The sequence below is a fragment of the Manihot esculenta genome, chromosome 8 (assembly GCF_001659605.2).
Source record: "Manihot esculenta cultivar AM560-2 chromosome 8, M.esculenta_v8, whole genome shotgun sequence".
In the NCBI taxonomy this organism is placed as follows: Eukaryota; Viridiplantae; Streptophyta; class Magnoliopsida; order Malpighiales; family Euphorbiaceae; genus Manihot; species Manihot esculenta.
This window is the reverse complement of record NC_035168.2, coordinates 38,174,595-38,202,450: the sequence shown is the minus strand read 5'-3', so window position 1 is coordinate 38,202,450 and position 27,856 is coordinate 38,174,595. Positions and strand designations below refer to the sequence as shown.

The 27,856-nt window shown below is 37.0% G+C and overlaps 5 protein-coding genes across 5 annotated transcripts; 2 read left to right on the top strand and 3 right to left on the bottom strand.

Annotated features, from left to right (window-relative positions):
- Positions 1–1,849: 1,849 nt before the first annotated feature.
- Positions 1,850–4,398, top strand: LOC122724452. Its single transcript, XM_043959417.1, has 3 exons — positions 1,850–1,879; positions 2,116–2,413; positions 2,543–4,398. Exons 1-3 carry the CDS (start codon positions 1,850–1,852, stop codon positions 4,396–4,398), a joined length of 2,184 nt encoding a protein of 727 aa, XP_043815352.1.
- Positions 4,399–9,245: 4,847 nt separating this feature from the next.
- Positions 9,246–10,226, bottom strand: LOC110620168 (germin-like protein subfamily 1 member 13). The gene is made up of 2 exons (XM_043958816.1): positions 10,060–10,226; positions 9,246–9,927 (listed from the first exon to the last, which is right to left on the bottom strand). The coding sequence occupies exons 1-2, from the start codon at positions 10,184–10,186 to the stop codon at positions 9,383–9,385; spliced, it is 672 nt and encodes a 223-aa protein (XP_043814751.1). The 5' UTR covers positions 10,187–10,226; the 3' UTR covers positions 9,246–9,382.
- A 3,336-nt stretch (positions 10,227–13,562) lies between these two features.
- On the bottom strand, positions 13,563–14,522 carry LOC110620170 (germin-like protein subfamily 1 member 17). Its single transcript, XM_021763787.2, has 2 exons — positions 14,363–14,522; positions 13,563–14,274 (listed from the first exon to the last, which is right to left on the bottom strand). The coding sequence occupies exons 1-2, from the start codon at positions 14,481–14,483 to the stop codon at positions 13,730–13,732; spliced, it is 666 nt and encodes a 221-aa protein (XP_021619479.1). The 5' UTR covers positions 14,484–14,522; the 3' UTR covers positions 13,563–13,729.
- Positions 14,523–16,287: 1,765 nt separating this feature from the next.
- On the top strand, positions 16,288–17,220 carry LOC110620169 (germin-like protein subfamily 1 member 7). Its single transcript, XM_021763786.2, has 2 exons — positions 16,288–16,467; positions 16,564–17,220. Exons 1-2 carry the CDS (start codon positions 16,338–16,340, stop codon positions 17,109–17,111), a joined length of 678 nt encoding a protein of 225 aa, XP_021619478.1. The 5' UTR covers positions 16,288–16,337; the 3' UTR covers positions 17,112–17,220.
- A 2,806-nt stretch (positions 17,221–20,026) lies between these two features.
- On the bottom strand, positions 20,027–20,991 carry LOC110620171 (germin-like protein subfamily 1 member 13). The gene is made up of 2 exons (XM_021763789.2): positions 20,834–20,991; positions 20,027–20,702 (listed from the first exon to the last, which is right to left on the bottom strand). Exons 1-2 carry the CDS (start codon positions 20,946–20,948, stop codon positions 20,155–20,157), a joined length of 663 nt encoding a protein of 220 aa, XP_021619481.1. The 5' UTR covers positions 20,949–20,991; the 3' UTR covers positions 20,027–20,154.
- Positions 20,992–27,856: the final 6,865 nt, after the last annotated feature.

The following is a 27,856-nucleotide window of genomic DNA, read 5'->3' as shown; positions in this document are numbered from 1 at the left end:
TCTTATTTTTGAATAATCCAAGCAATTACGGACTTAAATCATCTAAACTAACATATTATTACTTTGAAATCAAGAATCAACGTAGATCTAAACAACAAAGCAATATTGAAATCAAGTATGAAATTGCACAAATATTGAACAACTAAAAGTTAAACAATGTTTGATCAAGTCTCCCAATCCATATAACAACTAAAGTATCACCTAATTTTCAATTAGAATAAAGGGCTTCAGCCTCTCATGGCTGAAAAAAAAACTGAAAAAATAAAAAAAGAAGAAAGGTAGAAGAAGAGATGTGGCCACTTGCCTCCAAGGGGGCTTGAAAAAACATGGGGAGGCTCCTTATGTGTCTTTTTATACTTAAAATATCAGGCCTAGGCCCAGGCCTTTAAACAAAAAAAATAATAATAATAATTAAAAGCTTTGGTTTCGGGAAGGATCCCGAAACCGCGGCCACCGTCTTCCTCCTCCAGAAACAGAGCTTGCTCTGTTAGTTTAAAAAAAAAATTTTTCCTTTTCTTTAAATCCAAATCTTCTCCTTCTCAACCCAACCAACCCATAAACTTCTAAGATCCTTCAGCTAGATCCTGATTAAACCTATATTCTGCTTAAAAAATTCAATAATGTCTTCCAGAGGCTCCAAAATTTGGGTAGGTGAGTTTTATTCCTTTTATTCAATTTTTACGATATAATTTATTTTCTTTCCCTTTTAATAGTGATTTTTGTGATTTGAGGATAAAAATGGGTTATGTTTTAGGTAGATCCAATTAATGAGTTTTAATATTTATTTTTGGGATTAATGATTTTTATAGGTTGATTTAAATAATATTTACAGCTTATTGAGTATTTTTGTTGAGTTTGGATATTTTTGGAAGGACTAACTATGCCGAAATTTTCTTAAAAATATATATATAAATATATTTAAAATTTCGTATTTTACATTTTATATTATTGTTCTAGAGCATTTTTATTATTTGATATATTATTTTATTTTCTTTTTAATTCTAGGAGAGGATCCAGCTTCCAGGATTGATAATAGGGGTCCTCCTGCGACCTAGGTCTTTTGTCCCAAGTATTCTGGTGAGTGGATAAATATATAACATTGATATTTTTCTTAAATGTATTTATATGTGTATATGTTATTTTGTTTATTTAAAATGGGAAAGGATAAAGTTATTTTATATTTCTTGAATCACTGAAAATTTAATGTAAAGCACAGCTGAATAAATAGCCGATTACACTCTGTATATGCACCGAACAGATAACACCTTGATGACAGGTGATTTATTTTCAGCATGATATATAGTTATACTGTCTTTGGGACAGCGCTTGATATACAGATAGCCTTTGGGGCGTATGTCAGGTGGTCACCCTTTGGGGGTAGCTCTGCACATGTGTATGACCAGCATTTCATTAGCTCTTGGGCCAAATTTGTCATTATAGAGCTTAAGATGCCAGCATTGCTATCAGACTGTTATTATTTTATTACACCTGAGATGCCAGCATTATCTGCAGGGAACATATTATGAGTGTATGCGGATTCTATTTTTCACAGTTTATTTTATATTGATGGAATTAAATTGTATTTATTCAGCTGACTTATTTTAGCTAAATATTTGGTACTATTAAGTACCTAAATTTATCTTTTCCCCTTTGTTATTTATTTATCTGCTCACTGAGTAGTTTGTACTCACCCTTTTATTTCTTTTAAATTTACAGTTCCTTTTTGGTGATCTGCTCAGCAGTCCTCATCTTCTTGTTTGTCATTCTTTCCACATCGTCCACTCAGAGTCTAGAGGAGGTCGGACCAATCCTAAGCCTTTTGTCTTTTCTTTTATAATTTTGATAGATCATGTATAGATTGTACAGTCCAGTGGAAAAGGTGTTTTGTTGATTGTAAATATTTTATGAATTGACAGGTCCAACTATAAGTTTTTCTCTTTTATGCTTAATGTTTTGAAATCATAGCAGGTTAAAGGTGTTTTATATGTATAAATATTAGGGGAAGCTCTGTCAGTTTTTCCAGTCATATCCATCTCTACAGATTAGAGAATAGGTGTGACAATTTTTGGTATCAGAGCTTAGGTTTATAGATTCTGTAGACTTTCCTCGAGTCAGTATGGTAATAAAAGTCAGGGCCGTGGTGTTCGTACAGCTAGATTAGCTGATATTGGTCGACCTCATAGGGATCCTACAGTTATACCTCCATCTCTTGAAGGGGTGGCAGATCATGTTTTACCCGAGAGCGGAGAAGGACATGGAGATTCTGTTTCTCATGATGTTGAATCAAGAACATATCCGACTGCACCATCATTTCCTTCAGCACCTGCAGTTGCACCTCCTGTCGCACCTGCAGCTCCACCTTTTGTTTCACCTGTAGCACCAGCCCATCCTTTTCAGATAAATGCCGACCTGGGTGCTTTTGTGGCATAAGTAGTTACAGCAGCTGTTACAGCCAAACCTAGAGATCCGTGGGAGATAGTGGATCGTGCTAGACGTTTGGGAGCTTATGATTTTGAGGGTTCCTCTGATGCTGACATTGCAGATAAATGGTTAAAGAAAGTGCTAAAAGTGTTTGAATTAATGAAGTTGACTGATCCAGAGAAGGTGGAAAATGTACATGGTTTACTTCAGGGTAAGGCTGATGCTTGGTTTGATGGCATTCGTCGTAGACATGGAGTCAGACTGACTTGGGATCAATTTATACATGAATTTTGCCAGGAATATTTGTCAGAAAGTTATAGGAAAGGAAAACATGATGCCTTTTTCAGGTTGTTTCAGGGAAGCCTCTCAATAAGAGAATATGTAGACAAGTTTGAAGATCTTTATTATTGCTTTGTTTCAGATATATTGCCTTCTGAGGAAGCAAAATGTGACAGATTCAGACAGGGTCTACATGTTAATATCAGATCATCTATGACCTGGTTCAGAGGTAATAACTTCAGAGAGTTGGTGGAAGCAGTTTTGAATGTTGAAAAAGTTAAGCAAGAAGAGAAAGAGTATGAACAGAAGATGAGTAGAAAGCATTTGCAGGGCTCACAGGGGTTTAGAGAAAGACCAACTAAGAGAGGGAGCAGTTCATTTCAGTCCCAAGCTGGATACAGTGGTAGTGGTAGAGGTTCTTTTGTTAACACAGAGCAGCAGGTTGCTCGACCACAGTCCAATCAGAGCTCAGTAGCACAACCAGCGGGTAGTTCCTTTGGGGCACAGAGACGTGGACAAGGACAAGGATATGATTCTGGGTTTGAACAAAGGAAGAGACATTTTCCTCAATGTGCCACCTGTGGTAAACATCATGCTGGGGAGTGCAGAAAATTCGATAGGGGTTGTTTTGAATGTGGTTCTTCGGGCTATTTTAAGAGAGATTGTCCATTGCTGATAGCCAGAGACAGTGGTTCTCAGCAAGGATCAGTGGCGCCTCAGAATCTAAGGTATGGTGTGACACCATCACAGGGTGTACCTACGGCACAAGTGGGGCCTGGCACAAGCAGAGCCAGTGGAGCTACTTCATCTTCTCAGTCTAGACCAACGATGCAACCTGGCAGACCTCGCACTCAGGCCAGAGTTTTTGCTGTGACACAGCAGGAGGCACGAGCATCTCCAGAGGTGGTGACTGGTATGTTAACTATTTTCGATAAAGATGCACACATTCTTATAAATCCTGGTTCCACTCACTCTTTCGTATCTCAATCCTTCTCTAAGCATGCTGATAGAGAATTAAAACCTTTAGACTGTGGATTAGCTGTGAGTACTCCAGTTGGGGATTCTGTAGTATGTGAACATGTGTATAGGGATTGTGTTGTTAAGTTGGGCGACCATGAGCTGTTAGTGGATCTAATTCCTTTGTGTCTACAAGATCTGGATGTCATCCTAGGTATGGACTGGTTATCCCGTCATCATGCCACAATAGATTGCTTTGAGAAATCAGTGGTATTTAATAGTCTAGAAGGGTCTAAGTTCACTTTCTTTGGGGAGAGGCGTTTACTTCCTTCTTATGTGATTTCCGCCATGACTACTAGGAAGATGCTTCGGAAGGGTTGTCAAGCATACTTAGCCTATGTGATGGACAGTAGTCAGGAAGGACCTAAATTGGAGGATATACCAATAGTAAACGAGTTCCCTGATGTATTTCCTAAAGAGCTTCCTGGGTTGCCTCCAGATAGAGAGATTGAATTCTCTATTGATTTAAATCCAGGTACAGCTCCTATTTCCATGGCACTATACAGAATGGCCCCAGCAGAATTGAAGGAGTTAAAAGCACAATTGCAGGAGTTACTTGATAAAGGTTTCATAAGACCCAGTGTTTCACCTTGGGGAGCCCCTGTGCTATTTGTGAAGAAGAAGGATGGTTCCTTAAGGTTGTGTATTGACTACAGACAATTGAATCGAGTCACAGTGTGAAATAAGTATCCTTTACCCCGCATTGATGATCTTTTTGATCAACTTCAAGGTGCTAAAGTATTCTCTAAGATTGATTTGCGGTCTGGTTATCATCAATTGAAGATCAAGGAGTCTGAAATACCTAAGACAGCCTTTAGAACTCGTTACGGGCATTATGAGTTTCTCGTCATGCCTTTCGGGTTAACTAATGCACCCGCTGCTTTTATGGATCTCATGAATAGGGTGTTCAAGCCCTACTTGGATAGCTTTGTTATTGTGTTTATTGATGACATCTTAGTGTATTCTCGTAGCAAGGAAGAGCATGATGCATCTACGGATAGTACTGCAGATTTTGAGAGATAAACAACTATATGCTAAATTGAGCAAATGTGAGTTCTGGCTTGATCGGGTGGTTTTCTTGGGACATGTTATCTCAGCAGATGGAGTTTTGGTTGATCCTAAGAAGATTGAAGCAGTAGTCAATTGGGATCCTCCGACGAATGTTACCGAGGTTAGAAGTTTTCTGGGCTTAGCAGGGTATTATCGTCGCTTTGTTCGGGATTTCTCCATCATTGCAGCACCATTGACTAAACTCCTTCGAAAGAATGCAAAGTTTGAATGGACAGATGAATGTCAAGAGAGTTTTGAGAAGCTTAAAACGTGTCTTACATCAGCTCCAGTTCTTACCTTACCCTCAGGTACAGATGGATTTGTGGTGTATAGTGATGCTTCTCACAAGGGTTTAGGTTGTGTACTCATGCAACATGGGAAGGTGATAGCTTATGCTTCTAGACAGCTTAGACCACATGAATTAAATTATCCCACCCATGATCTGGAATTAGCTGCAGTAGTGTTTGCATTAAAGACATGGAGGCATTATCTTTATGGCGTGACTTGCCAGATTTTTACAGATCATAAGAGTTTGAAGTATCTTCTCACACAGAAGGAGTTGAATTTAAGGCAGAGACGGTGGATTGAGTTACTTAAGGACTACGACTGTACTATTGAATATCATCCAGGTAAAGCTAATGTGGTAACTGATGCTCTTAGTCGCAAGTCCTTTAGTAATTTAGCCTATCTCAAAACAGTTCGGCTTCCTTTGTTACTAGAGATCAGATCCTTAAGGGTAGAGCTAGCAGTGGATGATGCAGGAGCATTGTTAGCAACTCTTAAAGTTCGACCAGTGTTGATAGAAAAAGTCAGAGAAGCCCAAAATCAACATGAGCAGTTGAGTAAAATCAGTAATGAAGTAAGAGATGGCACCCGTATTGACTTTTCTTTAAGGGAAGACAATATTTTAATGTTTGGTAATAGACTGTGTGTACCCAAAGTGGAAAGCTTGAAGAGAGAGATTATGGAGGAAGCCCATTGTTCTGCTTACTCTATGCATCCAGGCAGTACAAAAATGTACAGAGATCTTAGAGAAAACTATTGGTGGCCAGGTATGAAGAAAGAAATAGCTGACTTTGTGTCTACATGTTTAGTTTGCCAACAGATTAAAGCAGAACATCAACATCCAACAGGGAAGCTGCAACCACTCTCTATTCCGGAATGGAAGTGGGAACACATCACTATGGATTTTATTTTTGGGTTATCTCGTAGTTCGCATAGACATAATGCAGTTTGGGTGATAGTTGATAGATTAACCAAGTCAGCACACTTTTTTCCTGTCAGGATGAATTATTCTTTAGACAAGTTAGCAGAGATCTATGTCAATGAGATTGTAAGACTTCATGGTGCTCCAGTTTCTATTGTTTCAGATAGAGCTCCAAGATTCACTTCTCGTTTTTGGCCTAGTTTGCAAAATGCTTTAGGCACTAAGTTGAAGTTTAGCACTTCTTTCCACCCTCAAACTGATGGTCAATCAGAAAGAACTATTCAGACCTTGGAGGATATGCTGAGAGCTTGTGTAATGGAGTTTAAAGAAAGTTGGGATAGGTATGTGCATTTAATGGAGTTTTCTTATAATAATAGTTATCATTCGAGTATCGGCATGGCTCCTTACGAAGCTTTGTATGGGAGAAGATGCAGAACACCATTGTGTTGGAATGAGATAGGGGAAAGACAATTAGAAGGTCCAGAACTTGTACAACACACTACAGATAAAATTCAGATGATCAGAAGTAGATTAAAAGCAGCACAAGACAGATAGAAGAGTTATACAGATCTGAAGAGAAGGGATATTGAATATAATGTTGGCGACAAGGTATTTCTGAAGATCTCTCCTTGGAAAGGGGTTGTACGTTTTGGCAAACGTGGAAAATTGAGTCCGCGATTCATTGGACCATATGAGATTTTAGAGAGAATTGGACCAGTTGCTTATCCTTTAGCACTACCTCTAGAGCTATCTCAGATTCATGATGTCTTCCATGTATCTATGTTAAGGAGATACAGAAGTGACCCTTCCCACATCCTCCAGAAATAGCCTATTGAGTTGAGGAAAGATTTAACATATGAAGAAGAGCCAGTAGAGATCATTGCCAGAGAAGAGAAGGTTTTAAGGAGCAAGATAATACCCTGGTTAAAGTTCGATGGAGTAACCATTCTACTAAAGAAGCTATCTGGGAAAAAGAAGAATATGCGAATTCAATTTCCACATTTATTCCCTTCACCAGGTATGTAAATTTCGAGGACGAAATTTCTATTAGGAGGAGAGAATTATCAGGCCCAGGCCCAGGCCTTTAAACAAAAATAATAATAATAATAATAATTAAAAGCTTTGGTTTCGGGAAGGATCCCGAAACCGCGGCCACCGTCTTCCTCCTCCAGAAATAGAGCTTGCTCTGTTAGTTTAAAAAAAAAAAAATTTCCTTTTCTTTAAATCCAAATCTTCTCCTTCTCAACCCAACCAACCCATAAACTTCTAAGATCCTTCAGCTAGATCCTGATTAAACCTATATTCTGCTTAAAAAATTCAATAATGTCTTCCAGAGGCTCCAAAATTTGGGTAGGTGAGTTTTATTCCTTTTATTCAATTTTTACGATATAATTTATTTTCTTTCCCTTTTAATAGTGATTTTTGTGATTTGAGGATAAAAATGGGTTATGTTTTAGGTAGATCCAATTAATGAGTTTTAATATTTATTTTTGGGATTAATGATTTTTATAGGTTGATTTAAATAATATTTACAGCTTATTGAGTATTTTTGTTGAGTTTGGATATTTTTGGAAGGACTAACTATGCCGAAATATTACCGAAATTTTCTTAAAAATATATATATAAATATATTTAAAATTTCGTATTTTACATTTTATATTATTGTTCTAGAGCATTTTTATTATTTGATATATTATTTTATTTTCTTTTTAATTCTAGGAGAGGATCCAGCTTCCAGGATAGATAATAGGGGTCCTCCTGCGACCTAGGTCTTTTGTCCCAAGTATTCTGGTGAGGGGATAAATATATAACATTGATATTTTTCTTAAATGTATTTATATGTGTATATGTTATTTTGTTTATTTAAAATGGGAAAGGATAAAGTTATTTTATATTTCTTGAATCACTGAAAATTTAATGTAAAGCACAGCTGAATAAATAGCCGATTACACTCTGTATATGCACCGAACAGATAACACCTTGATGACAGGTGATTTATTTTCAGCATGATATATAGTTATACTGTCTTTGGGACAGCGCTTGATATACAGATAGCCTTTGGGGCGTATGTCAGGTGGTCACCCTTTGGGGGTAGCTCTGCACATGTGTATGACCAGCATTTCATTAGCTCTTAGGCCAAATTTGTCATTATAGAGCCTAAGATGCCAGCATTGCTATCAGGCTGTTATTATTTTATTATACCTGAGATGCCAGCATTATCTGCAGGGAACATATTATGAGTGTATGCGGATTCTATTTTTCACAGTTTATTTTATATTGATGGAATTAAATTGTATTTATTCAGCTGACTTATTTTAGCTAAATATTTGGTACTATTAAGTACCTAAACTTATCTTTTCCCCTTTGTTATTTATTTATCCGCTCACTGAGTAGTTTGTACTCACCCTTTTATTTCTTTTAAATTTACAGTTCCTTTTTGGTGATTTGCTCAGCAGTCCTCATCTTCTTGTTTGTCATTCTTTCCACATCGTCCACTCAGAGTCTAGAGGAGGTCGGACCAATCCTAAGCCTTTTGTCTTTTCTTTTATAATTTTGATAGATCATGTATAGATTGTACAGCCCAGTGGAAAAGGTGTTTTGTTGATTGTAAATATTTTATGAATTGACAGGTCCAACTATCAGTTTTTCTCTTTTATGCTTAATGTTTTGAAATCATAGCAGGTTAAAGGTGTTTTATATGTATAAATATTAGGGGAAGCTCTGGCAGTTTTTCCAGTCATATCCATCTCTACAGATTAGAGAATAGGTGTGACATAAAAAGTGTTGCCCTAGATGATACTTGCTTCCTAATTAGTGAACAGGCTGCCCAAGGTGTCAAGAGGCTGCCCAAAAGACTTCAAGAGGCTGCCCAAAATGCCCTTAGTCCAAGATGTGCTATCCATGAACATGTGAAAAGGAAAAACGTGGGGCATGTGTTCAAATGCAAGGAGTGGGACCTTTGGTCTTTACTTGCTGCTCAAGTGTCTTCAAGATGCTCCTCAAGGTACCCAAGTCTTGCCTTCACACTCTCCTTGCCGCCCATGCACAATTAAGGAAGGTGGAGCCTCCTTGCCGGGGAGTTGGTTAAAATTGGCGCCCTTGCAATGATATACATCTGTGGCCCTTTGAATCTTAATTAAAATTTAATTTGTTTTCCAAGTGTTCCGGTCACATTTTCTCAAGGATTAATTTAATTATATAATACTAATTAAGTTTATAGTGATATTTCAAGTAAAGTGCAATACTGTATCTAAAATGAATAGAATCAACGTAAATAGAAAAGACACAGAGAGAAATCTCTTTATTTAATTAGTGAAGGCACACCAAGAAAGCATCTTTTTAGTTAATAAGGATATGCTTTGCTCATTTATTGGAGACACTGAGCAGCTTTGACTTCTACTGATTATTTTATGCACTCTCAAATAGTTTCTGAAGTTTTTCAACCATAGCATTGTCCAATTGGAAGGCCTTAGCAAGAACATCAGGATTAATTGGTGGATTAGGCCCAAAGACTGCATTTGCTATAGTGATGACGCCTGGGTTTTGGCTGCTTAGACCTGCAAACGCAACTGCATTCGTCTTTGCAATATTGAACTGAAAGTGAATGAGACCGATTGGGAATACAAACACATCTCCTGGGTATAAGACTTTGGTGAATAAACGATTGGGGTTGGATGTGACAAAGCCAACATAAAGGGTTCCTTCCACAACTACAAGGATCTCTGTGGCACGAGGGTGAGTGTGGGGAGGGTTTAAGCCACCATAGGGAGCAAAGTCTAAGCGAGCGAGAGAAATACCAAGAGTATTAAGTCCAGGTATTTTATCAACATTTAGGAGGGTGACATTTGATCCAACTCGATTTCCTGTAAATGCTGGGATATTGAGTCCCGAAAAAGAGAAATCGCCAGCTACAGTAAGGTTTGGGTTCTTGCAGAACTTTCCATTGACAAACACTGCATTAACACATTAGTTACTATTAGAATCCATTCACCATATATGCATTTAAACAAGAAAAAAGGATTCTTTGAAGGATATACTATGACAGAACGTGAAAGAAAAAACTGAAAGCAAGCTTATAGATATACCAGCATTCTCAGGTTCAGGAATTGCAACACAGAAGTCCTGGAGAGGGCTAGGGTCATCGGCAGAGGCAAAAGAGGAAGCCAAAGCCAAAGCCAAAGCCAACAAGACAAGGAAATCAAAGGCCTTCATTTTATGACTTGTTTTGCTAGCCTTTAATTGTTGAGTTGGAGGTGTGAATAATCTTGCATGAATAAATGAGTATTTATAGGTTAAATTAGTCTCTCATCTCTGCTTTGATCTCTAGATGCTGATGCAAGGTTGCTAGGTAGTGGTTAATGATTTCCATTTTTTTTTTAAAAAAAATTTAAGCAACCCAGGAACTTTTCTACAAGTATGTGCATATGCATTTAATCATCCCTTCTTTTGAATTAAATTTCAATCTCAAGTTGGAATGATTCAACTCTTTCAAGCTTCTGCAACCTGTGATGAAAATTTGCATTTTGACCTCCCTAGAGTTCTAATTTTCTTTTCTCACCACCTTTTTTTGTTTAAGGGAAAGAGGATACTATGTTTATGGGTTGGATTTTTGTATGTACTCAGCTCGACTAAATCATATTAGAACAGATTGTTTCTTAGTGTAGATATCTGTTTTGATATATGGTAAAAGATCGTACAAGTTCCTACAATATAAATTATGGTTACATTCATGAATTTATTAGCTATTTTCATGAATTTTTATGAATATTTTATCTTTTACTGGGCTGATTTTGCTAGAATATATTGAGAAAAAAATAAATAAATGGAGGGACTATCCAATTGAATAAAAAAAATTAGGAAAATATTAAGAGATAAAAATGCAAAAGAATATGGCATTACTTAAAGACCGAGTATCAATTCATCAAATTAATTTAATAAAATCAGTAGTTAAAATTCAAACTTTGTAAATAATAAAAAAGGGTGGTTGGATTTGAAAAGAAAAGTTCAAATGCAAAGTGAAAAAATAATCAGAAACCTTGTGGTGGCGGTTGAAGTTTCCTTTCGTTTGTCTCAAAGACCACGTCAATGAAGTAATTGTCACCCCATGCATATGCATGAAAGAAACTTACGAATCTTGAATTCAAGCAAGGCCTCTAGCAGTTAGCATACAATAGGCCAATTTTTTTTAGCACTATTTCATTATTTAATTATATACTCTTCAATTTTTAACATGCTATATTATAAGATTTAATATTTTAATTCAACTATTATAGGAAGATGGTCACCACTTTATAATGTATCTAATAAAATGACTATAAATTAGTGTAATATATATTTAAATTGCAGTTATAAATCGTTTCATTTTGATAATATATAAAAAGTAATGAAGGTTGAGATCGTGACACGTGTACGCGTGATTTAAAAGAGACGAGTTAACCTTTTTATCTGATCTGACCAAATTGAAAAAAGACCATTATCACTCTTGACCTCCTCCATACCCAGAACGAGCAGGGCGACCTTTTCATTGCTCCTACCACATATTAGAAACAAATGTAAAGACCATCGATCCCAATGAAGATCGTGCAGACTGGGCATCACCTGATAAAACTAGAGTAAGTCAACCAATTTCCATGCGATAATCGACCCCTCTTTAGCCCATTCCGAGATATTAAATAAGTGTGCAGAAAGACTGCTCATCCACCTAACATACCTGCCAAAAAATATGGGCTCAATGGCTTAGCATTAATCAGTTGTCTGCCAGCTGGCTTACATACCTGCCGCACCATGTCACCATCCAATCCGGTAGAACATAAAGCAGGAAATCGGGATATAAATATCCCAAAACCCACCTTGCCACAAGAGGCTATAAGGAAGAGACCATCTTTCTCTCTCAAGCTTCGGTAAATTGACTCTCCCTAAAACAAAAAGTTCTCTTAAAGTGGACTCTCTCTTTGATATATCAACTGAGGAACCCCGCCAGATAGAGGCTCTCTTTTCTCTAGGAGCCAAGGCCCAAAAGGAGTTAATATTCTTCACATATACTCACAGAAATATCCTCAAAATAAAGGTCCTTTGGAGATTTCTTGAAAATATTTTATTACTTCATTTACTTTTATTTCCTCTCTATATTAACAATCTAACCTGAGCTTCGGAGGGTCTCCACTGGGGGCATTCCCAGTGGACCCCTAATCATCTTGTCTGTCTTACAGATCCCCTCCCACAAGATCAAGTGTGGAAGGACTCAACAGAACCAATCCTGGAGGCTGGATCAACAGTCAACCTATTGGATTGAACCACTACCAGGTGTTCACATATGGACACCCCCTAGATCTCCCTTACATCATGTGGCGCTGTCTGCAACGAATGAGACTATCCGATCGCTGGAGTTTCCAAACCAAACTTATTGAGATCCACGTGGCAAACCAAAAAAAGCTAATAGCCAAACAATAAGAAAAATAAAAAGAAAGAGAGGGGTGAAAAGACTCAAGAATCACCAGTTGTATCTAAAAGCCACACGACGAAAAATCAAATAGAAAAAGATGTTGATGCGATAAGAAGGAGCAACCATGGAAAAGGAGTGACGTGCACGAATTACCCAATTTGTATAGTTACATTCTTTAACTCAAGGTATTTTATTATTACGAACCAGTAAAAAAAGTTATAATGAACCATAATATGATAAGTACATTAAAAAAGCTTAAAAGCTCTCATCTATGATTAATTTTAGCATAAATCCATTGAAAACAAGATTATCTGTTTAATTGGAAGGTGTGAAGTAATTTATGCATGAGAACACTTATTAGATTCTTTTGAATCATATGAAATAATATGGTTGCACAGAATTAATGTTTTCTCTACTTTTTTTTTTTTTAAAAAAAGTTGATGTTGAATGTGTATATGTTTATACATAAGGACGTGAAATTTTATTAATGAACATTTAGGAAATAAAAAAAAAACTTGGAAATATATCATCAACCTTACAAATATATCTAATCTAGGACAAGTATGCATGGTAGTTGAAAAACTTGGAAAGATCAGATCTATGTACCAAGAACAGACAATCCCACATTGCAGGGCAACTCAATTGCTCAAATATACCACAAAAAAAAAGCATCAGGAAATAATCAAACATAACAGCTCTACTTTTAAACCAAACCCTAGCTAAGCCAACCCAAAATAAGGATGCAGATGATGTGGAAAAGGTGCCAAATCCAGGGATGTGATGCCGCAGTAACCCAATCCAACAATAGCAGGCTAGAGATTCGGTAAAGACTGACTAGGCAACGGAGCCATTAGGACCAGAAATTCCCTAGACACCACTATAGGAAGAACATTTAGGCTGCTGATAATTGAATTAATAGTAGATGAAAAACGTTTTGTAATCTCAAGTTTTTCTTCTCTTTTTAGCAATCTCAACCAGACAAACAAAACAGGCTAAACTTAAATAAGAGTGGAAGGAATCTTTTGAGTCTTAGATACTCTGATTCAATTGTTAGTATTGATTCAATATTTCTTTCTCTTTTATTATTATTTTTCTTTTCAAGTGTTTCAGCCCATATTTCAAATACGGATCCGAAATGAACATATAGAGAAGGCACACCAAAAGTCTCTTTATTAAATTATTATAAGAACACCAAGAATGCATACATTTGCATATAACTAGTATATGCTTGCTCAATTATTAGAGACAAATGCATGAAATGTAACTAAACATTATTTTAAAATAATGAGCACCATTGACTTTAAATGATTGTTTTAGGCATTGGCAAATAGTTTCTGCAATTTTTCCACAGCATAATTGTCCAATTGGAAGGCCTTAGCAAGAACATCTGGATTAATGGGTGGATTAGGCCCAAAGACTGCATTTGCTATGGTGATGACGCCTGGGTTTTGGCTGCTTAGACCAGCAAAGGCAACTGCATTCGTCTTTGCAATGTTAAACTGGAAGTGGATGAGACCAATTGGAAATACAAAAACATCTCCGGGGTATAAGACTTTGGTGAACAAACGATTGGGGTTGGATGTGACAAAGCCAACATAAAGGGTGCCCTCCACAACTACAAGGATCTCTGTGGCACGAGGGTGAGTGTGGGGAGGGTTTAAGCCACCATTAGGAGCAAAGTCTAAGCGAGCGAGAGAAATACCAAGAGTATTAAGTCCTGGTATTTTGTCAACGTTTACGAGGGTGACATTTGATCCAACTCGGTTTCCTGTAAATGCAGGAATATTGAGTCCCGAAATAGAGAAATCACCAGCTACAGTGAGATTTGGATTCTTGCAGAACTTCCCATTAACAAACACTGCATTAATACATAAAAAGTTAGTATCAGTATCCATTAGACATGAAAATAACAAAATAAGAAAAAAGATTAATATTGTGATGTATACCAGCATTCTTAGGTTCAGGAATTGCAACACAGAAGTCCTGGAGAGGGCTAGGGTCAAAGGCGGAGGCAAAAGAGAAAGCCACAGCCAAAGCTAATAAGACAAGGAAATGAAAGGCCTTCATTTTAGGACTGCTTGATTTCTCTAGCCTTTTGTTGTTGAGCTGAAGGTCTGAAAAATGTTGCTGCAACGGATGAGTATTTATAGGTAAAGCTCTCTCAGGTATTCTCAAGGGTTAGCTGTTTTTTATTTCACCAAACCACGAATTATTCTATAAATGTAAGCATATACATCTAACCATTCCTCCTTTTGAATTAATTTTCAATGTAAACTTGGACCGCTTCAAATCGTTCAAGTTTTGAAGTTTTCATTTTCACCTCCTATAGTTTTATTTATTTTGTTTTTTGGTTTAATGGAGAGTTAGGGTTTGGGAATTTGCACAGCTAAATTGTTTACAAGGAATTTGCTGGCTGCTAAAAAATTATTTTTTAATCTAGCAATAATATTAGGTATGTACAATATAATAAGGGAGAGTGATGAAATTTGATGGCTGCTAAAACTACATATGAACAAGTCCTCCATGGAGACATAATAAAAGATGGCCTTATTCCAGTGATTGTATGAGAACGTATATAGTATAACATCCCATTTTATGAAATCAAAATTTTCCCATTTATTTGATAAAGTATATATTTTTTAATTTATTTTTCTTATTACTCTGTTTTTTGGTTTAATGGAGAGTTAGGGTTTGAGAATTTGTACTGCTAAAAATTGTTTACAAGAAATATTAATTGCTATTCTTGAAATAAAATGATTTGAAAATTTTTAAGTATCTAACTCTGCTTATTATAATAATTAATAAATATAATATAATAGCATAGTCTTATGACTAATGGCTGCTAAAAATTTATTTTTTAAATTTACGTATGATCCAATCGGAGACTTATTTAGTGGTTACCCGTGGAGACATGATCACAGAATAGCCTTATTCTACAAATAAAAAAATAAAAAAAAATAAAAAAAAATCCATTGTTTTCATTATGACTTCTTCTCATGACTAAGTACAATAAGCAAGCGGATATTAATTTTTTTTACTTGGTCTTGTTTCAAAGATTAATTTGTCAAATTATAACGAATTCATATATTCTATTAATATTTTATACGTAATTTGGTAATGGGCAGGTAAATGATACATAGAATCAGCTATAATTAAACTTGGAATTAAGCAACAAATGCATAATATAGACTGCGGCTATTATAAACTATTTAATTACTAAGTATTAAATAATAAATATTTAAAGTTAAATTCGTAAGATATTTTATCATAAATTCAGATATAAATATTTATTTTGATGGTATAAATTGTTTAAAATCCATGCAGTATCATTTGTTTATTCATCCTATCTATATCTTTTAATTAGTCCATTAATTAATTAGACTGTCTGAATTTTCCTAAGCATTCCAACCATATATACAACTAATACCACATATACACATGTCGATTCTCAAATGAGATAAAGATGATGTTTGAACCATTTAGTCATAGATATATATATATCCATTTAATAAATGGAAAAAATAAATATTGCAGAAAATTAGTGCAAGTCATTTACAGATTTATATTAATCTACATTTCTTTTTAACCCAGAAGGAGAAAAGTTTTACTTAGTGTGTTAAAATTGTGGCCTAGCGTAGAACTAATCCAAGATACTGAAGATTAATTCAAACATTAAGAGAAACAAAAGAAAGATGACCATTTCCATCAAAAGAAAGAATGATTCATTGTTGGAACATTAAGAAACAAGAAAACAATGAACGACTACTCCATCAACTGATTGTGTGCAAGGGATAAAAATTGAATAATTCAGAGAATTTCACCCATAAATACTCATCTTTACATGCAAGGCTTCTCACACTTTGCATTCATATCACATAAGCTAATTAAAGATAGTCTTCCCAACTTAAGAAAAAAAACAAAATGGAAGGAAGTCGATTCCTTGCAGCTTCTGCAGTATTAGTCTTGGCTTTGGCTTTCTCCATGGCCTCAGCCTATGATCCTAGCCCTCTCCAGGACTTCTGCGTGGCAATGAATGATCCCAAGAATGCTGGTATTTATAACCTTGTTTTTGTTTTTTCTTATTTAATATTTTGAAATCCTTTCTTGCTTTGATAGATGCTTGATATTGAGAGATTCTTTAATGCAGTGTTTGTCAATGGGAAGTTCTGCAAGAATCCAAATCTCACTGTAGCTGATGATTTCTCCTTCTCTGGACTCAATATTCCTGGAAATACTGAAAATAGAGTTAGATCAAATGTCACCCTCTTGAATGTTGATAGAATACCAGGACTTAATACTCTTGGTATTTCTCTCGCTCGGTTAGACTTTGCACCCAATGGCGGCTTAAATCCTCCTCACACTCACCCTCGTGCCACAGAAATCCTAGTAGTCATCGAAGGCACGCTTTATGTTGGCTTTGTCACATCCAATCCTAATCGCCTTATCACTAAAGTCTTATATCCAGGAGATGTCTTTGTGTTCCCAATCGGTCTCATTCATTTCCAGTTTAATGTTGGAAAGACAAATGCAGTCGCTTTTGCTGGGCTAAGCAGCCAAAACCCTGGAGTTATCACTATAGCAAATGCAGTATTCGGGTCTAATCCATCCATTAATCCTGATGTTCTAGCTAAGGCTTTCCAATTAGACAAGAATGTTGTCACCTCTCTTCAGAAGTTGTTCTGGGATAGTAATTGATTAGAGAGGCATGCGTAAAATAATTACAAAATCATTTAATTGTAATGGTGTTTACATTCCCTGTATTGCCATGAGTATTAATTAAATAAAGAAATGATTTTATTTTGTTGTGTGCAGCTTTAGTTAATTTCTCTATACATATTTTTGTAGATAGTGATTCATACTTTTGTTTTGAATTGCATATTGCATTACAAGTCAAGACTCAAGACTCTTGGAGACATTAGACTACTTCATCAGCTGATTGTGCGCAAGGGATAACAATTGAATAATTCAGAGAATTTCACCTATAAATACTCATCTTTACATGCAAGGCTTCTCACACTTTTCACCTATAACTACTCATGTTGAGACGAGATAGAGCCCCATCCGAGGCACTAAGGAACCGCAATGTCTAATTGTTTTATGCACTCTCAAACAGTTTCTGAAGTTGCAAAAGAGAAAGCAAGGCTAAAGCCAACAAGATAAGGAAATGACATGCCTTCATCTTATGACTACTTTCTCTAGGCTTTAGTTGTTGAGCTGAAGATGTGAAAAATCTTGCACCAACAGATGAGTATTTATAATTAATAAGGCGATAATGGTGGATTAATCATTGTATAAGGATCTACATATTTCCTGTATTTCCAGAGAGAAAAAGCTTTCACCTCTTGGATTTTTCTCCAACTTCTTATTTCAGATTTTGTGGAGCTTTAATTTTGTTGGACTCCTCTTATCCGTAGGGCAGCTATAGCCATTCTTACCGGTGAAAGATGCTGCAATAACCATGATGCATGCTGTCCAGTAGATGGAGACATCTAGGGCATGCTAGCTAAATTATTATTTTTGGCACCATGAACTACTTGCAGAGAAACTGCATTCAATTACGGGAGCAATCAGCCGGCGATGAAGATCTTCGAGGAGAAGCTGGAGCATTAGTTAAGCCTGTATGCTGAGGCTCCGAAATCCAATCGATAAAGGGTACTCTATATAAGAATGAACATGCACACCCCATCCCAACCCCTTTTGCCCAAACCATCCATCTTCCTGCCGAACATCACCTCAATCCCACTTCCTCTTCATCAAATCTTAGTATTTACCTGGAAAAGTTCCCTCTCAAGTGTGATGCAGCTTTCTTGCATAAGATTGCTTCCAAGTTTGTCAGAATTTTCAATGTCTATGTTGCAAGGAAACTAAACAAAGGAGGCAAAAGGTTTGCTTTTATTCGGGTTTACACTTTGTCAGATTTGCATATCTTGATTAGGACTCTTAACTTACTTTGGATCGACACCTACAAGTTAAAGGCCACCATATCGCGTTTCTTCAAAAGCCATAAGAAGCCATAAATTTAACTTATAAATTTAATTGATTTTATATGAGATTAAATTTATATCATTATTATTATAATTATCATTTAATAATGAGTTTTAGTTTAATGGTATTGAATTTTTTTTTTTTATATATATAATTTAAGATGTTTGAGTTTAAATTTCAGCCGAAGTTAAATATATAAAAATATTCATTTTTTCTTTTATCTATTGAAATAAGGACATAGTGTAGCTTTGCTTTTTAGAGGGAAATTATTCAAAGCACTAGGGTGTGTATGCTTATTTAGAAAGTATGAATTACATCCTCCAAAATTTAAGAAAAAAACTTTCTTTTCATTAGTGAAGAGTGTAAATACATACAGTAAACTGTATATGTTGCAGAATTTGCTAACATTAATAGTATATTTTTGCAAATATGTTTATAAAGCAATTTGCAAATCAGTCTCTCATACTTTAGCTTGAGTCAGTGTTTTATGTTACATTATAATAAATGAGTATGGTACCTTTCCCATTGAAAAAAAAAAAAAAAAAAGTATGATACTTTCCCTTTATGATTGACACATGATATTTCTAATATTTAAAATCAATATTTTTTTTTTTTTAAATATAGTGTGATGAACTAAGATTCGGAAGATATATCGAATGGTGATGCTTGAGTAAGGATCCGATTAAGCGAGGATCAATAGATTGGGATTGGTGGTTGAAAAGTTAATAGATTTATATATTGGTTCGAATAGGTTAAAGATTTAAGAAAAATAAAAAAAATGTAAGTTAGATTATTAGATGAGACAAAAATGCCTTTTTAGCCGATGTGTCAAGCGGTTTATTGATGGTAGATAATTGATTAATAAATGTAGAGTCAATTAATTCATTTTCTATCTATTTATCTGTGTCACGTTGACATGATATTTAATACATGTATTTATGATTTTGTTATGAACTAATATAGCCGAATATCGTAATGAAAATTTATGTTTGTTCTTTGATCGGATCAAATGACCTACTTAATTTTTATTAAAATCGATTCTTTTTAATTGTCCATATTTAATTAGTCGGACTACATACTCATATTCTAATAGTATGGGACTTTATGTTTTATATGTTATTTTAGGAGTTTTAAATACACATTAAATTTCAAACTTTTCTTGATTTTTATTGTTTTTGTTATTTTTAGCACAGACACATATTCTATACACATATTCTAATCGTAAAGGACTTTATATTTTATATATTATTTCATAAATTTTAAATATACATTTAATTTCAAATTTTTCTTGATTTTCATTGTTTTTGTTATTTTTAGTAATTTGAGTGATAAAAGAAAGTATTTAAATAATTTGTTTTCAATTTTTAGTTATATTTCAAATAAACAAATGAAAAAGGCAAAAGTCATCAAATGAAAGCGAAACAACTAAATTTAAGATTTTTTTATTCAATTTATATTACACTGTTATTTTTTTTTTCTCTAAGTGTTAGAGGGACATGATATATATCAAGGATTAAAATACATATATACATAAAGTGAAATACAATATTAAAATCGAAATGAATCTATATAGGAAAAGCAACAAAAAAATTAATAAAAATATATCTTTATTTAATTAATATATATAAACGCCACAAAAAACATCTTTATTGAATTAGGATATGCAAGCTCAATTATTGGCCACACTGAAGGAAACATAACCAAACACCATTCTTAAACAGTAAGCAAACATTGACTAATTCTGCTAGATCTTTCATGCATTATTCTTAAACAGCTTCTGAAGATTTTCCACGACATTCTTATCCAGCTGGAAAGCTTTAGCGAGAACATCAGGATTAATGGGTGGATTAGGTCCGAAGATTGCATTTGCTATGGTAATGACACCTGGGTTTTGGCTGCTTAGACCTGCAAACGCAACTGCATGCGTTTTTGCAATATTAAACTGGAAATGAATGAGACCGATTGGAAATACAAACACATCTCCTGGGTATAAGACTTTGGAGATAAAACGATTAGGGTTGGATGTGACAAAGCCAACATAAAGGGTGCCTTCCACAACTACGAGGATCTCTGTAGCACGAGGGTGAGTGTGAGGAGGGTTCAAGCCACCATTGGGTGCATAGTCTATCCGAGCAAGTGAAATACCAAGAGTATTAAGTCCTGGTATTCTATCAACATTCAAGAGGGTAACATTTGATCCAACTCGATTTTGTGTATTTGCTGGAATATTGAGTCCCGAGAATGAGAAATCATTAGCTACAGTAAGGTTTGGGTTCTTGCAGAACTTTCCATTGACGAACACTGCATTAATTAATTCATAAAGGTTATTGTCAGTATCACCATTGATGACCATGCATTCAACAAAATAAGAAAAAAGATGTCAATGAAAGAAAGCAGAAAGAAAAAACTGAAAGCTAAGCTTATAGAGATACCAGCATTCTTAGGTTCAGGAATTGCAACGCAGAAGTCCTGGAGAGGGCTAGGGTCATAAGCAGAGGCTAAAGAGAAAGCCAAAGCCAATAAGGCAAGGAAATGAAAGGCCTTCATTTTATGACTACTTTAATTTCTCTAGGCTTTAGTTGTGGGAGCTGATGGTGTGAAAAATCTTGCATGAATATATGAGTATTTATAGGTGAAAATCTCTACAGGCTGATGAAAGATTTTCCAAGTAGTAGGTAATGTTATTTTCTTTTTTAAATTTCATCAATCAAGGAATTCTTCTCCAAGGATATGCATATACATCTAATCATTCCCAAGTGCTCCAAATCTTTTTATCAAAAAAATGTTTTAGTATTGACTAAAATTTTTGAGTATTTTAAATATAAAAAAATATAAAAAAATTAATAATATTAATCTAAATATTGTCATGTTCTATGTCCCTCCTCTCTTTTTCTCCATCATTTTTATTATAAATTTTGCATTGACGAACAATCACACGAAAATTATTTGAATTCGTTTTAAAATAAATTATTATCATCCGAAAATACTTTAATTTATTTAATTTTATAGATCTTAATTTAATAATTTTCAAATTTAAAATTAATTTATATTTAAAAATTTTAATAGTTATATAAAATATTCAAAATTTTTATTAATATATAATATATATGTGTAAAAGATTGTTAATATTTAAATAAAAATATTTAAAACTTTAACTTAATTAATCATACACTCTCCATGTCCGCTTCCACCACCAAATTTTGCAATATGATGAGAAATTATAAATAATAAAAATATCTAATTTATGAATTATTTAGTTAAAATCAGAACATAGAAGCTGATCATTTGGTCTCTTCTTTCTGGAAAATGAATGAAATTGACGCAGAATCATTAGTTTGAATCAGTGATTTTAACTAAAACCAACCTTATTCAAAATATAATTTTCTTTTTTTGAAAAATTCATATTCTTCCCTTAAATTTTCTTTACACTAAAAACTAAATAAATAATACATGTTATAAACTTATTATCTTATAAAATTACATCTTATAGTATATAAAATATCAATCTAGATCAAAATCACTTTGATTTGAAATTTATTTCGAAAAAGTGATCCTTACCATGAAAATAACCGAAATCAAAACATTGTATTAGGATAAAGGATCGTTGGATTGAGAAGAAAAGTTCAAAGATTTGATGAGTTAGACTAATTAACTACAAATTAGTTACACCTAAAATGTAATGTGGTTGGATTCAGAGATCCTTAGATTATAATTAGAAGATTAATATAATCTTCCGCTGACTCTAAGATGGCAAGGACTTTGAAACTTGATGGAAATTGAGTACTGGATGGGACGTTCCTCCAATTATCAAACCCAAATTTCCAGGATTTGTTGGTTGTTCTTGCCTTTCTATAAAGATTTTTCCATTTTCATATGCCCTCCAACCTGTACTTTCTAGAACACACAGACATTATATATATATATAATTGCGAAATTAATGAATCAATTAATCTCGTATTTGAAAAATCACATTAATAAATGTTGAATAGTAATTATTATAAAATTATATTTAAAATAATAATTAAATTGATAATATATATATAAAAATAGAAAAATAATTTATTAATAACAGATAGAGGAATGGGAGGAGATGGATGGCCATCAATCCCACTACATCCTACCGAAAGAGCCTCCAAAAATAGAGATGAACACAACCAGATTGAAATGCAAGTAAATTACAAATATAAAAACAAGCTAGTTACTAGGAATACTCAAAACACTAAGCTTCCCAAAACAACCAATTACTTGTTCCTTATTACAAAACCTATTTCTTAGTCTTAGAATATGAAATTTCACTAAAAAGGGTTTTGCTTCGAAAAGGAGAGACCCAAAACAACGAAACCAAGTCAACCTGGATTAGCTCCCTTTGTGAAGTTTTGTCTTGTTTCACCATTTTGTGCTAGTTTAATAAACAAGGAAAAGATTTACGTGGACCATGAAGAGATGAAACACCCAATTAATACGTGATATATATATATATATATATATATATAAACAATTGGTATCTGATCTTGATGACTGCTGGATTTCCCTATCCTAATCCTGGGCCCAGATTACGGCCATGGCCCATGAAAGGAAGGCCCGCACGCCCTCTCAAGTAAAACAGGCCCGGATCATCAGACCCCTGAGGCCGGACTCCAACAGATTCTTCCTAATCGAGATCGGCCCAGCCCGTATAACCTCCCCACAGATTCCTTCTCCTCATGGGTTCAGCGTCCAGCCCAGCTCTCGGCCCAGCCCAGAATCCAGAACGAGACTCGTCATACAGCCTGGCAGATCCGCTCGAGCGTACGCACGGGGGAGAATCAGGGGCTGTTACGCATGGAGCAGGCGCCTGATATCCTCGTACGCCCATATCTGTATGGCAGAGACGCGTGGCCCAATCATAGGAGAGCCGTTGTACGTCACCAGCAAGCAGAAAGAAAGGATAAAAGGGATACCCCTCTAGAGAGATGGACCAAGCTTTATTCTTCAACACAAAAATCCTTGTAAAACCCTATTCTACTGGATCTCAGATCATCAATTGGCGCCGTCTGTGGGAAACGACGGAGATCTTTTCATCACCGGAGTGTTCACTCTTAACAAAACCCACTGAGATCCACGATGGCTAATCACCAGGAGAGTAACCTTAACGTCCCAAATGACCTAAGCTCTGCCCAAGAGGGGCAACAATTCTCCTTTTCTAGTCCTATGACATTAAACAACCAAACGCCTGTTCCTCTTAATCCCTCGCCAAGTTTGGCAGGGAATACTCCCACTGTTACCCTGTCTAACCAGGATCTTCAAAACATGGTTTTCCAGTTACAAAACACCGCCCACTGGTTGGGGCAGATAATGCAACAAAGAGGCCTCAGCACCCTAGTAAATGCGCTCCCGGTTGTAGAGGAACCTCAGACCAATGACCCCCGACCTGCACCTGACCGTCTTCAAACCAGCAGCCGCGATACTGGAGAAAGAGGAAGAAGAGCCGGGGAAAAGGAAGGACTGGAGGCCCAAATCCATGCGAGGAGGGCGAGAGAGATGATAGAAAATGAGGAGGTGGATAACTATTCCGCCGAAACAAACGGGTGGACGGGAACTGAAGTAGAGGAGGAGGAGTACCACCTGGAGAAAAAACCCAGCCCAGAAGACGAGAAGGTGGACCAAAAGTTGAAGAGATTGAGAGAACAGCTCTTAGTCGAGCTAGGTAAGAAAGACCAAAGCCAAACCTCTTTGCCTACTTCTTCCCCTTTCTCAAAGTGGGTGCAGCAAGAGACTGTTCCTAAGAAGTTTATGATGCCATCAATGGCGGCTTATGATGGGACCGGTAACCCAAGGGAGCACGTCATGAACTATAAGACCTTCATGGAGTTGCAAACTCTGTCAGATGCCTTAATGTGTAAAGTATTTCCAACGACGCTCTCGGGACCAGCACGGGCGTGGTTCAACAGCCTTGAGGCCGGAAGTATCAGAAGTTTCGGAGACCTAGCCATTCGCTTCATTAGTCGATTCATAGCCAGGGTGCTAGCAGAGAGGAAGACGAGCTACTTGGAGACAGTAAGACAGAGGGGGGGCGAATCACTCAGAGAGTATGTCGCTCGTTTTAATACGGAGGCCCTGCAGATTCTCGAACTCGATGAAGGAAGGGCGGTAGAGGCCATGCAAAAGGGAACGACCTCTGCTGAGTTCTTCGGTTCCTTAAGCAGGAAGCCTCCAACCTCCCTGGCCGAGCTGATGAAGAGAGTGGAGAAGTATATAAGGCAGGATGACGCCTTAGTAACAAGCCGATTTGCCAAAGGGATGACAGGAAAAGAGAAAGCCTCAGAAGAAAGGAGGCCGAAGAAACATGAAAAGAAACACGGCAAGAGGGCCGAGCCGTACAAGCAGGCCTGGGAGCGACGGGATCAAAGGCCTCCCCCTCCACGGGTCCATGAGTCAAGATTGCCTCCCCCTTGGGTCCCTGAGAAGCCGACTCCACTAAATGCGTCCAGAGCCGAGGTGCTCATGGCTGTCCAGGATAAGGAGTTTCTCCAGTGGCCCAAACCTATGAAGTCGGAAGCAGACCAATGGAATCCTGACAAGTATTGTCAATATCATCGGACGCATGGCCACGATACCAACAACTGCTTCCAGTTGATAGTAGAGATCGAGAGGTTGATAAAGAGGGGGCACCTAAAGAACTTTGTGAAGAAATCAGTGGGACAAAGGCCTCAATCCAGTCCGGCAGTTCAGATGCCGAGGAGAACAGGAACTGGACCAGTGAACGATGGATCCAGTGGGACCATCAACATGATTGTTGGAGGAACGGGAGGTCGGATGGGCCGCCGGGGGAAGAAGAGAAATCGGGAGGGAGATAGCAGCAGTACTGAGGTCATGCAAATCGTTGACCAGTCTCCCATGACCATCACCTTCTCTTCAGAAGATGCTCAGGGTATACAGATGCCCCATGATGACGCGCTTGTCATTGAAGCCGTCATTCATAATTATCGGGTAAAGAAGGTCTTAGTGGATGACGGGAGTAAAGTCAACTTGCTGTCATACCGGGTTTTTCAGCAGATGGGAATTTCGGAAGAATAGTTAGTCCGAGACCAAGCACCAATCAAGGGAATCGGAGGAGTACCAGTGCTCGTAGAAGGGAAGGTGAAGCTGGCTCTCACCTTAGGTGAAGCTGGCTCTCACCTTAGGTGAAGCACCCAGGACTCGCACTCACCACGAGGTATTCTTAGTGGTCAAACTTCCGTTGAGCTATAATGTGATCCTGGGGAGGCCTGCGCTGTTCAACTTCGAAGCTGTCACCAGTATCAGGTATTTGGCGCTTAAATTTCCAACAGAAGAAGGGGTGGGAATAGTCCGGGGCAGCCAGGAAGAGGCAAGAGCAGTATACTTAGCCACAGTAGCAGAACCAAGCTCCACTGGAAAAGCCCTTGACTCAGAAGTTCTAGAGGTTCGGGATGAGAAAACAGAGGCCAGGATAGAGCCGGTGGGGGAGCTGGAGATCTTCCCTTTATCAGAAGCAGACACAGAAAAGGTCTTCAGTCTCAACGCCAGCCTCACTGAAGAACAAAAAGCTGAAGTCATGGCCCTGATCCGAGGTCATGTGTCTAGTTTCGCCTGGAAGCCCTTCGACATGCCTGGAATTGACCCTAAAGTAATGACACACAAACTGAATGTACTCCCCGAAGCCAAGCCAGTAAAGCAGAAGAAGAGAGTAGTAGGAAGAGAGAAGCAGCAGGCCACCAGGGAGGAGGTGCAGAAACTCGAGGAGGCAGGCTTTATTAGGGAAGTTATGTACCCACAGTGGCTAGCAAATCCTGTATTAGTCAAAAAAGCCAATGGCAAATATAGGATGTGCATAGATTTTACTGACCTAAATAAGGCATGCCCTAAAGATTGTTATCCACTTCCTGATATTAATAAAATGGTCGACTCTACGACCGGTTTCGATTATATGTCTTCTTTGGATGCTATGTCTGGTTATCATCAAATCCCAATGGAAAGGTCGGATGAGGAAAAAACCTCGTTTATAACTGAAGATGGAACTTATTGCTACAGAGCTATGCCATTCGGATTGAGAAATGCCGGGGCAACTTACCAAAGATTGATGAATAAAATCTTCAAAAACCAGATTGGCAGAAATGTAGAAGTATATGTAGATGATATGGTGATCAAAAGCCCAAATTTCCAGCAGCACGTAGCAGACTTGAGGGAGGTATTCGGGGTATTAAACCAGTACAGAATGAAGTTGAACCCAGCAAAATGTGCTTTCTTTATTAGAGGAGGAAAATTCTTGGGATTCATGGAGAGCGAAAAAGGCATCGAGCCTAACCCGGAGAAGGTAGAAGCCATATTGAAAATGCCAGAGCCGACCTGTGTAAGGGACGTCCAAAGACTAACCGGAAGAGTAGTAGCACTCAACCGATTCATGTCAAGGTCAGCAGAAAAATGCTTACCATTTTTCAAAAAATTGAGGAAGGTGCCAAACTTTGAATGGACAGAAGACTGCCAAAAAGCCTTCGCAGAGCTTAAGGAATATCTTAGCTCGCCCCACGTGCTCAGTAGTCCTATGAAATGAGAAGAACTCCTGATATACTTGGCAGCCTCAGAACAAGCAGTCAGCGCAGTGTTAGTAAGGGTGGAGGAAGGGGAGCAGAAACCCGTTTTTTACGTCAGCAAGGTACTCAGAGATACCGAGGTCAGATATTCGAACATTGAAAAAATGGCTTACGCCCTATTACTAGCAGTCCGGAAATTCAAAGTTTATTTGGAAGGCCACTAAGGAGTTGTGATGACAGACCAACCCTTAAAGAAGATTCTACGCAGGCCGAAAACTTCAGGTCGGATGTTGGCTTGGTCCGTAGAGATCAGCCCTTACTGTCTAGAGTATCGACCTAGGACAACTATAAAATCTCAAGCCTTAGCTGACTTCATAGTAGAATGTACATTCAACGGGGAGCAGAGAGGATCATCCTCAGGGATAGCAGGAAAGGAACGTGAGGGGGAGCCTCATCCAGAATTTAACTGGAAGTTGTATGTAGACGGAGCATCAGGCACTGAGGGCAGTGGTGCTGGAATAATGCTTAAGGGGCCAGAGGATTTTAAGGTATGTTACGCCTTACGTCTAGAGTTCAAAGCCTCGAATAATGTGGCAGAATATGAAGCCTTGATAAATGGGATGTTAGTGGCACTGGAAGTGGGAGTAACCGATCTCGAGATAAACAGCGACTCTCAGCTGGTGATCAACCAAGTAACAGGAATGTATCAGGCTAGAGACCCCATTATGCAGAATTACCTGGCTAAGGTAAAAACTTTAGAAGCCGAGCTCACAAGTCGAGGAGTAACCATCAGATTTCAAAGAATACCCCGAGAAGAAAATGAGGAAGCAGACCTGCTTAGCCGATTATCCAAAGAAGAATTGGAACAGCTTCCCGATGAAGTGTACATACAACATGTCCATATACCTGCTTTTAATAAAACTA

Bases quoted from the DNA above. Each gene is read 5' to 3' on its own strand.
- LOC122724452 (XM_043959417.1), top strand. From the start codon at position 1,850: ATGTATAGATTGTACAGTCCAGTGGAAAAG. The intron at 1,880-2,115 runs GTGTTTTGTTGA...TCCTCGAGTCAG, and splicing joins TGTACAGTCCAGTGGAAAAG to TATGGTAATAAAAGTCAGGG. The intron at 2,414-2,542 runs GTGCTTTTGTGG...CTGACATTGCAG, and splicing joins TCAGATAAATGCCGACCTGG to ATAAATGGTTAAAGAAAGTG.
- LOC110620168 (XM_043958816.1), bottom strand. From the start codon at position 10,186: ATGAAGGCCTTTGATTTCCTTGTCTTGTTGGCTTTGGCTTTGGCTTTG. The intron at 9,928-10,059 runs GTATATCTATAA...GTGTTAATGCAG, and splicing joins TCCTGAACCTGAGAATGCTG to TGTTTGTCAATGGAAAGTTC.
- LOC110620170 (XM_021763787.2), bottom strand. From the start codon at position 14,483: ATGAAGGCCTTTCATTTCCTTGTCTTATTAGCTTTGGCTGTGGCTTTC. The intron at 14,275-14,362 runs GTATACATCACA...GTATTAATGCAG, and splicing joins TCCTGAACCTAAGAATGCTG to TGTTTGTTAATGGGAAGTTC.
- LOC110620169 (XM_021763786.2), top strand. From the start codon at position 16,338: ATGGAAGGAAGTCGATTCCTTGCAGCTTCTGCAGTATTAGTCTTGGCT. The intron at 16,468-16,563 runs GTATTTATAACC...TCTTTAATGCAG, and splicing joins GAATGATCCCAAGAATGCTG to TGTTTGTCAATGGGAAGTTC.
- LOC110620171 (XM_021763789.2), bottom strand. From the start codon at position 20,948: ATGAAGGCCTTTCATTTCCTTGCCTTATTGGCTTTGGCTTTCTCTTTA. The intron at 20,703-20,833 runs GTATCTCTATAA...TAATTAATGCAG, and splicing joins TCCTGAACCTAAGAATGCTG to TGTTCGTCAATGGAAAGTTC.